General features: G+C 54.2%; 1 protein-coding gene, 1 long non-coding RNA gene and 3 other non-coding genes across 5 annotated transcripts in view; 1 reads left to right on the plus strand and 4 right to left on the minus strand.

Annotated features, from left to right (window-relative positions):
* The window catches only part of LRRC75A (leucine rich repeat containing 75A), a 46,677-nt gene extending 40,798 nt beyond the window's left edge, over positions 1 to 5,879 (plus strand). The window contains exons 3-4 of the mRNA XM_043583192.1: positions 422 to 537; positions 3,598 to 5,879. Of these exons, the coding sequence (XP_043439127.1) occupies positions 422 to 537; positions 3,598 to 4,138 (657 nt within the window). The 3' untranslated portion in view covers positions 4,139 to 5,879. The remainder of the gene's footprint in view (positions 1 to 421; positions 538 to 3,597) is intronic.
* LOC122484997 lies at positions 5,697 to 8,170 on the minus strand. Its single transcript, XR_006297762.1, has 6 exons — positions 8,109 to 8,170; positions 7,811 to 7,904; positions 7,554 to 7,655; positions 7,105 to 7,166; positions 6,288 to 6,391; positions 5,697 to 6,049 (listed from the first exon to the last, which is right to left on the minus strand). It is a non-coding gene; the product is annotated as an uncharacterized LOC122484997 (long non-coding RNA).
* On the minus strand, positions 6,122 to 6,195 carry LOC122486241. Its single transcript, XR_006298090.1, has one exon. It is a non-coding gene; the product is annotated as a small nucleolar RNA SNORD65 (small nucleolar RNA).
* Positions 7,250 to 7,320, minus strand: LOC122486220. Its single transcript, XR_006298070.1, has one exon. It is a non-coding gene; the product is annotated as a small nucleolar RNA SNORD49 (small nucleolar RNA).
* Positions 7,660 to 7,730, minus strand: LOC122486221. Its single transcript, XR_006298071.1, has one exon. It is a non-coding gene; the product is annotated as a small nucleolar RNA SNORD49 (small nucleolar RNA).
* Positions 8,171 to 9,797: the final 1,627 nt, after the last annotated feature.

The following is a 9,797-nucleotide window of genomic DNA, read 5'->3' on the forward strand; positions in this document are numbered from 1 at the left end:
ACCAGTGCGGGACCATCTGTTCACGGTTGCATCCCCGGCTCCTAGAACAAGTGCCTGCCACCTAGAGGGGGTGCTCAGTCAGTATTTGTTGAGCAAATGAGTGAGCAGAAAGGCCCTGGACATTGGGGAGAGGCAGAGACCAGGGTGAATACTGGCTAGGGGGTCAGCCAGCACTCAGCTCTGGTCAGCGGTCAGATTGGAATTCAGAGGTCTCTGTAAATCTCGATTTTGCCACGACAGCAACGAATTCACAGAAACGAGAACATGAGGCAGATCCGTTGGCAGCACTGCCCTCTACGAAGGGGGTCCCCCCCCGTGAGCCGGCAGGACAGGCCTCTGTGAGCAGCCCGGGGGCGTCGGCCTGGGCCCCTCTGCCTGTTCCTGCCCCTCAGGGACCCCCTGCCTGTGGTCGTCTCTGCAGGAAGGCGACGCGCTGGGCGCCACCGAGAAGCTGTGCAGGCAGCTGACTTACCACCTCAGCCCCCACTCGCAGTGGAGGCGGCACCGGGGGCTGGTGAAGAGGAAGCCACAGGCCTGGTGAGTCTCCGTCACCTGAGGTGGAGCTGCCCTAGCCCCCTGCCCAGCCTCCCCTCCCCCTCCAGAGTAGCCCAAAGTGAACCCATGCCAGGCCGGGTGTTCCACCACACTCCCTCCCCCGGGGGTGAAGGGAGGAGCTGAGACCGGAGGGGTGGTCTTGGAAGGCGCCCGAAGGAGGGGAGCCTGAAGGAGGGCATTCCACAAGGGCGAGAGCCATGAGGGGAGCTGCAGGCGGGACCCCTGTCTGGGGATGGGGAGCTGGGGAGTGTGGGCCCATTCAGAAGGGGTGGGCGGGGAGGCCGCCGGGAGGAGTTTCTAATTCCTGGTGTGCGGAATATGGGTGATGAGGTTTTGGGGTCATGGTGGGGTGGTCCGGAGCAGACGGCCAAGAAAGAATTCTTGAAGACGTCTTTGGTGCAAAAAAAAAGGTGATTTTATTAAAGCATGGGGACAGGACCCACGGGCAAGAAGAGCTGCATTGGGGTCGTGGGGGGGTGGGTAACTCATTATATACCTCAGGTTGGGAGGGGGTCGGGGGTAGAGTAAGTCTCTAAGGAATTTTGGAAACAGGTTTCCAGCACCTTGAGGGGCTAGCTGTTGCTAGGGAAAGGCCATTTATTACCGTTTAATAAAACCTCAGCCACGAGACCCTTTAGATGTGTATCAGGGGCCATAAGCTTGGAGTATGATGGCCAGCATGTATCTTGGGGGAGTTGAGATAAAGGAAGTGGACTTACAGGATCCTCGAGGTTGGGGTAAGTTAAGCTAAGGTTCTCTTTTGCCCCTAGCAAAGTGTCATCATGGAGGCAGCTGAGCTCCCAGAGGACGGTCACTCTGCCTGTGCCGAGGACTTGTCAATGGGCTGTAGGCAGTAAGGGAGTAATTTTTCATTTGCCTTAGTTTCCCACATCACCATGGCGAGCACTTAAACCCCCTTTCCTTTGTTCTTGGGTGGCCAGGAGTGTCCGAGGAGTACCATGTAGATGCCACCTGCAGGAGGGGGGGGGTGGTGTGCCAGCCTGTATTTCTCTCAACTTGCCCCAAGCTCCCTCATCATGGGCACTCCCACTGGATCCCCCCTGGTTCTCCTGGATGGCTCCTAGGGAGATCCAGACCCCAGCCGTGCCCCTGGCCCACACAGCAATGGGAACCCTCAAGGGGTTTTGGACCTTCTAAAGATTGGGGGGTTCGGGGCAGCTGGGACACAGAACCTGTGGACCGGACCGAGACAGGTAGCACCATAGGAAGCCAATTAAAGGGGAGCCTGGAAGGAAGGCTTTCTGGGGAGAGTGACCCTGCCTTCCTTGTAAATGACCCCGGGGCAGAGTGGCTTGTGTCCTTCCCCTAGACTGGGTAGGGGCAGGACTGGCCTCCCTCACCCACAAGAACTCTGGTTCCTCTTTCCCTTCTGGACTCCCCCACTCCAAAGCCAGGAGAGGAGCCGGATCCTGGAGGAACAGTGTGAGGCTCTCACGAAGCAAGCCCTCAACTGGGCTGAGGTCAGGGGGACAGAGCAGGACAGGAAGACCCGTGGAATCTGGAATGCCATGCAGAGTCTGTGAGCTAGGTCTTTAGGATTGAAAACCTAGAAATGCGAGCTCTGCTGGAATCCAGGCGCCTCCTCTCCTGTCTCCCCTACACGTGTGCTCAGCCCATTCTTCATTTCAACAGCTTCGCTCCCCTCAGGCGGCTTCCCATCACACTTGAGTCTAAACAGGGCCCTCCATGATGGGCCCTCCGCTCCTCTGTGGTCTCTCACCTCTCACTTCCCCTCACCGCAAACAAGGCGGCCTTCCTGCTGGCTCGCAGACACCAACTCTTCCCAGCCTCAGGGCCTTTGCATGTACCCACTCTGCTGGAACTTTTACCAGACTCTTCTGATGGCCCACTTCTTTAAATGTCAGCTCAAATTAAGTCCTCAGAGAAGGCTTCCTTGAGCAGACGGGTCCAGGCTCCTCTCACTTCAATCTCGTTTGTTGTCTGGCTCACGCTACCCCCACCCTCCCCCCGCAGTAGAGTGAAAACAGGGATCTTGTCCATCTTGTCCACTACTGTGACCCCAGTGCCTAGGCCAGTGCCTGGTATGTAGTGGGAGCTTAACAAACACTTGCTGAAGGATTGAACGAGGTAGGGGATGTTACTGTCGCCATTCGACTGGCCACGATCACCCAGCTGCTAAGAGCCTTCCGGCTTCAGATCCCAAGAATAGAGACTTCTGTCCAAGCCGCCATCTTTGGGCTGCTGCTATTAACATATGCTCTTGAAACAGGCCGAGCCCCCTCCACCTTCCTCTCCTTCCCGCGGCTGGAGCCCTGGGGCTCATGTGGTACCTGGAAATGGGGAGCTCTGGCCACAGAACGAGAAGCAGGAAGAGCGAGGAGTAGCAGATGGGAGAGTGGGAGGGGGTGCAGAGCACTGAGCCTCCAGGAGTCGGCAGTTACCTGCCCCCCAAGTCCAGAGCCCCTGCACCCCACCCCTGCCTGTGGTCCTACAGGGCTCTCCCTAAGGATTCCCCCATCTGGTGGGCAAGATTATCCTGCGAGAGAGGCCTCAGGAGACTTTGTGGCACTCTTGGGGACGCAGGAAGCTCAGTCCAAGTAAAGACAGCAGCAAATACTTCTTCGTAACTCACACGGACAAGGCATTGTCCTAAATGCTTTGTGCCTATGACCTTATTTCGTGAACAACTCTGTGGTACGCGATTAGCTCCATCTGTTCAGGTGAAACTGAGGCACAGGGTTAGAGGTCATGTGGTTAAAGATCACACACATAGGAAGAAAAAAAAGAGTGAAGATGCAAACGCAGGCACTATGGGTACCCAGAACGTACCCTTAGTCACTGCAGAAACATCTGGGCCTTTCTTTCCCTTGTGGCCCCTCAAGCTCTGAACAGCCGGGCCCAGACAGGCTGAGATGTGAGGTAGTACCACGGGGACCAGAGGGCCTGGTCTCTCCCATCCCTGGCATTGCAGAGCAGAAGGTGGCCCCGTGGTGGCGGCCACTGCTGCCCCCGGGGAAAAGGCCCCCTGCTTGAACGTCGCTTGTGCCTTCTCCCCTTCAGCCTCAAGGCTGTCCTGGCTGGGAGCCCTCCGGACAACACGGTGGACCTGTCGGGTATCCCGCTGACCTCGCGGGACCTGGAGCGGGTGACCAGCTACCTGCAGCGCTGCGGGGAACAGGTGGACAGCGTGGAGCTGGGCTTCACCGGCCTCACGGACGACATGGTCCGGCAGCTGCTGCCAGCGCTCAGCGCCCTGCCCCGCCTCGCCACGCTGGCACTCAACGGCAACCGGCTGACGCGGGCCCTGCTGCGTGACCTCACCGACACCCTCAAGGACCCCAGCAAGTTCCCCAACGTCACGTGGATCGACCTGGGCAACAACGTGGACATCTTCTCGTTGCCCCAGCCCTTCCTGCTCAGCTTGCGCAAGCGATCCCCGAAGCAGGGCCACCTACCCACCATCCTGGAGCTGGGCGAGGGCCCGGGCAGTGGGGAGGAGGCCCGGGATGGGCCAGTGGGCCAGGAGGACCCTGGAGGCGGCCCTCAGGATCCTGCTGAAGACCATGAGGGCAGGGAGAACATAGGCAGAGTTCAGACATGACACAGTCGTAGGGGGGCCTCCCCAGGGAGTCCTGGTGGAGTAAGATAACTGAGGCAAGCTAGGGGGCCCCACTAGGGGCCTCAGGCTGTCCCCCAAAATTGGCCAGGGCAGCCCCAGCCACGGGAGCCAGACTGTAGCATCTGGAAAGGGGGTTGTGTAACACTTCTCTTCGGTCTCCACTGCCCCCTTGCTAATCTCTGCTCCTGAGAAATCATCCTTGGCTCGAGAGGCAGATTTGTGGGAGCAGTCTGTTTGGAGATGCGGAAAGCTTGACCTAATGTAAGAACTCCCCCCCCCCCCCCGGAACGGAGTGCAGTTCTGGCCCTACGTCTAACTTCCTATTTCCTGATAGAGAATTTTTTTCCTATTCTGGGAAGCAAACTCCAGCCAGATGCTACCCTGATAGCCCAGACGTGTGCCCCCGCTCAAGGCAGGTTGGAATCTTTACCCTCATACCTGGCTGAAAGTGGGGGGTTGGGGCACTGGCTGCCCAGAGACTCCAAGAGCCTTGTCTCCATCCTGACTCCAGTAGGTTCTACCTCCTCCCTGTAAAGCCCTGGGGGCTCTGAGGAACCACTCCCAGTCTCCGCCTCCGTTTCTGAAGCCCGCACCTCCACCTGGGATTACAGGGCCCCACCCCAGGCCCAGCTACCCCATACCCTTCAAGAGCATCCCAGAAGGCCTACAAATACCGGCATGCATAAAAAGGCCCACCCAGAAACCCTACACCATAACCCCTGCCCCAAGCCAAAGTCTACCAGCCCTTCACTAGGGTTCAGTGTTGCTGGTGTGCAAGCCAGAGTACTGCCCCTTTAAAAGGATCTTAAGGGTCTTTCTCAGAATTTCTCAAAGTCCCCAAAGTAATTCGTGATATGGAGCACACTCCCAAAACCTCCTATGGAGGGCTCCTTAAAAAAACCCAAGACCATGAGATTAAACTTCAAACTCTTGGCAGATCTACTGCCTCCCAAAAGTAGAGGTTCCCAAGGAGAGGAAGCAAAGGTTTTTTTCACCCTCTCTTCTTACTCAAGGCCTACAAGCCTTCTAGGCACAATAAGCCTAGACCCAAAGCATAGACTTCCAAGTCCAGGGAGATTGGAAAACAGCCCTTTTAAGCTAAAAAAAAAAAAAGCCCATAGATGGTGACCAGACTGCTCAGGCAAATGGCAGACAGCTGGGAAGCACGGCCTGACAGGCCTCCAGCCTCATTGACAGGCAAGATTCCAACTCAGGAAGGCAGCAAGATGGGGGCTAGGTCAAGAACCAGACTATGGCACCTTGCCTGCCACTGCTCAAAGGTTGGACTAAGCATAGTTTCAGGAGGTGGAGGCTATGCAAAAGGGACGTGGCCCAAGGGCAACAGACTGGAATCAAAGGTGTGGATGCCTTAAATGCTTTGGAACTTTCACCCTTAAAGTCTGAAGTTGTTACAGGAGAACAGCTTAGGCCGGACCATACAGATGTTGACAAATGCCAATACCTGGACTGCTCATATCTAACAGCAGTAATCAAACTTTTCTCCAAATACATTTTTAAGAATCAATACTAAAAACCATCCTTTATTGTAGTACTGGTTTATTGTAATTGCATGGAAATGCTAATTTCAGGAAGAAATAAGCTTTAAGCTTAAGAACTCAGACCCTCACCCAACAGAACTTATACAAAATTAAAAAGTGCAGAAAGCTCTTTGGGCAAGGGAGAACCAGAAATATATTCGTAACACTAGAAAACCAACAGTGACCGATCTTAGAAAAACACATTTGTTGGTTCTACCGCTGGTAACGGAATGGGCTCTGAATCTCAGCCTCAGGTAAGTACTGTTTCCACACCAACTACTGAAGTCTAGGTTTTCAGTCCAAGCTGATGGTGGTCACTGGTCCTCGCATGGCTGACCATTCTCTGGAAGATAGCCTGCAAAGACACTAAGTATCAGTCTCAGTCTCTCTACTCCGACCAACGGTTATTCATAGCATACACAGATATCTTCAGAAAACCACAGGTTCAACACTACACAATCTGCCGGTAATTCCAGCTATTTTTAGGTGATTTCATCATTTGATATCCTTTTTCTGCGTATCAGTTTACACAAAATTAGCTTCTTCATTCTACCAAGGAGGGGGAGGGGGCCCTTGTCCAGACAAAAGCTTACCTCTACTTGGGCTGAGCTGTGGCACCACCGGCTTCCAACTGCACACTGCTGATCGCTGATTTTCGACAACCCAGCACTCAAAACCTGGGACAATTCAGGCACCCCTAGACAGGCAGCAGACACCAAAGACAAAACAGGTAGGTCTTATCAGGATAGCCTCAACTACAGCTCCCAAGTTCATCGTAACAGAAGTTCTTGGAAACGTTCTGGAGATGCTTTTTTGTAAAGTAAACCACAGAAGTCTAGAAGTTTTAAGTGGCTTTGGATATCGTAACTTCCACTTAAGTCACATCAGTTTTTAAAAATACTTAGTTTTAAAGATAGAGAGCAAGCACGGGCAGGGGAGGGGCAGAAAGAGGGAGACAGAATCTGAAGCAGGCTCTAGGTTCTGACCTGTCAGCACAGAGCCCAATGCAGGGCTGGAACTCATGAACTGCGAGATCATGACCTGAGGCCAAGTCAGGTGTTTAAATGACTGAGCCACCCAGGTGGCCCTAGTCACATCATTTTAAAGATCCCAGACCTAAAGCTGCCATTTTAAAGGACGAGGAAAACAATCTCAGCAAATAGGCGATTTGCTCAGGATTATACAGCAGGGAGATGAAAAGGAAATTCCTGGGTTTCCTCTGCACTCAGCTCCACGACCACTATGAACCATAATCAGGATCTCAGAGATGTTGCCAATAAAGGTCAAGGGCTACACGGATACAAGGGATTAGGTTAACCAGATAAAATTCCCACTATCTAACGGGAACTTCACCTAATGTAACAGGGAGGCTCACTCAACCACTAAACTTCTCCAGAGATCAAAACTCACCTCAAGGCAGGCCACTCATCACTCGAATCTTCAGCTGCTACGTTCGCACGCTAACTGGCAACCTGGGTGAATACAGAAAATAAAGGTCACTGCTCAAACCAAGATCCGCCAGGACACCGGCAGCTGGGGAGGACTTGTTGACTGCAGTCAGCCAGGAACTGTTATCGTCAGTTATCGCTTCTGACGGCACTTCCTATAAGTGATTTCATCAGAGCAGTCAAGCACCTCCCCACTCCCCAGTACCACTCCAGAAACCTGGACACCACCTGGAAACAAGCCGTAACTGCTCCACAACAACCAGGCCATTGGCTGTTCTCAGCAACACATTGTGATGGTGCGGTGTCCAATGCACAAACCTTACAAATGTAAACTATCAGCCAACTCCACTGCATTTGAGCAACCAAAACGTTCCAAATTATAGCTCCAACCCCGCCCGGACTAGGTCCTACCTTAGGGAGGGATCCTGCTCCCGGCTGGCACATGGAGGGCGACGCGTGTTAAGGGCCAAGTTCTGGCGGTGATGTTCAATCACCCTGTCGAGGTTTCAGCGACTGCGGTCAGACAGGCATAAAAACCGTCAGTTGTCGATTCTGACTGCACTTCCTAATCTCATTATCATCGGGACAGTCGGCCAAGTTCTCCTCGTGGCCCCCATTACCAACCTCAACCGCGAAGCGCGCTCACGTGCAGGCCGACCCACACTTACCCACTTCTCCGGGGTTGGCGCGCTCCACCACGGCGGGTCCGGGGAGCGGGGGCCCGGCCTTCGGGGACCTCAGGTTCCTGGGACTGCAGCAGCCCTACGGGACAGGCACGCGGCCCTTGAGCCTCGGTCCCCCGCGGCCCTGCGCGACTCTCCCCCCACTGACGCGCCCGCCACGAAGCCCGAGCCGCCCTCCACTCCCCACACAAGCCTCCCGAAACCTTCTTTGCAGAAACTAGGAAGCTTCTAGCTCATTTGCCCTTGCCGCCAGCTACTAAGCTAAATTACAAGACTCGCTTACCTCCATAGCGACTCTAAGGGAAAGGTCGCTTTAGCTGCGTGCCTTGCCTTTAAGGAGTCGGAATATTCCATTCTTCACAAGAGGGAGGGTAATGCTGGCAAAGACTCACGGGAACTTCCAGCCCATTTAACGATGCAGACTCCGCCCCACCACCCCAGGCCACCCCTCCCCCTTTAGAGCCCATGGTCTCTTCCATGGCCCCGGATAATGTGACTCGAGGTGCCAGTAATGCTCCAGGGCGCATGCGTGGGGGCTGAAGCGCGGTAGCAACGAGGCGTTGGGGCCCCAGCCGCTTGTTAGCTGCGTGGTTTTGTGCAAGTCACTCAACCACCGTGAGCTTCTGTTGCTCCTCTGGTCATGAAGATACCGGCACCGCAGAGGTTACTCTGAGGATCACATGAGATATCACACCTGAAACAGCAACCATTCACAAATAGTAGTGCTTCTGATTCTAAGAAGCGCTGCCAGTTTGCTCTCTTCCCGCAGCTATTTCAAAACATCCACGGAGGGGCGCCTGGGTGGCGCAGTCGGTTAAGCGTCCGGCTTCAGCCAGGTCACGATCTCGCGGTCCGTGAGTTCGAGCCCCGCGTCAGGCTCTGGGCTGATGGCTCGGAGCCTGGAGCCTGTTTCCGATTCTGTGTCTCCCTCTCTCTCTGACCCTCCCCCGTTCATGCTCTGTCTCTCTCTGTCCCAAAAATAAATAAACGTTGAAAAAAAAAATTAAAAAAAAAAAAAAAAAAAACATCCACGGAGTTTCTCAAAATCCCTTCTTGCTGACAGCTCTCATCACTCTTGAGAATGACCCCTAAGGAGCAAGCAGACGTCTTATCTGGATCCGCTTCCATCCTCTTTTCTCCTGTGCCTGTTCTTCGATCTCACCAGCAATGTAAACCTCTCCCTCTCCGCAAATGCTTTCCTTTCCGCATTTGAACACCCTTAGGTCTTCCCCACTTAAAAAATACTCAATTCATACGCGTTTTATAAACACTTAGGACACCAAGGAAGAGCAATTCATTTGGACTGGAGAAAATTGGGAAAGCTATAGCGAGACAATTTGTGAGCTGGTCTTAAGGATTTGGGTGGGGTGGGGGGCTTCCAGCAAGAGCCAAGTGGGGGGTGGGGGGGTCAAATACACAGGTCCATCAGTCTACCTGAAGAATACAGTAAAAGTGCTAAGGAGAACGTGGAGAACAGCAGGGGTATAGGGGAAGAGGTGTCTGGAAATATTTGGGCAAAACCCTGGAGGACTGAGGATGCCAGCTAGGGTGTCCTGTGGACACTGGGGGAGCCTTTTAAGCCTTCAGAGCACATGGGTAACATGTTTCTCTTCCCTCTTAGGAAGTCCCCTCTGGCGGCCTTGCAGAACAGCTTGGAGGGGTAGGAACTGAGCAGGTAGCCCAGCAGGGAGGGAAACCAATAATCCAGAGCCTGAAGGAAACCAAGGAGCTCAAAGGCTTTGAGAGAGATCTTGGATGTGGCTGGAAGCTGTGGGAAAGGACAAAAGGTGGCTGTGTTGCCGGCGTCCCCCACCACACATCTGTCACAACAGCAGATACAGCACTCAGGAAAAGAGAGCCCCGAGGCTGGGGGCCAGCAGGTGAGGGTCTCCTGTGCCTGGGTTGAGGGCAACAGTAACCCAGTCCTAGACAGAGAAACGCTCACAGAGACATGCAGATGTCAGTCAGCCCG

The sequence above is a fragment of the Prionailurus bengalensis genome, chromosome E1 (genome assembly GCF_016509475.1).
Source record: "Prionailurus bengalensis isolate Pbe53 chromosome E1, Fcat_Pben_1.1_paternal_pri, whole genome shotgun sequence".
NCBI classification, from domain to species: domain Eukaryota; kingdom Metazoa; phylum Chordata; class Mammalia; order Carnivora; family Felidae; genus Prionailurus; species Prionailurus bengalensis.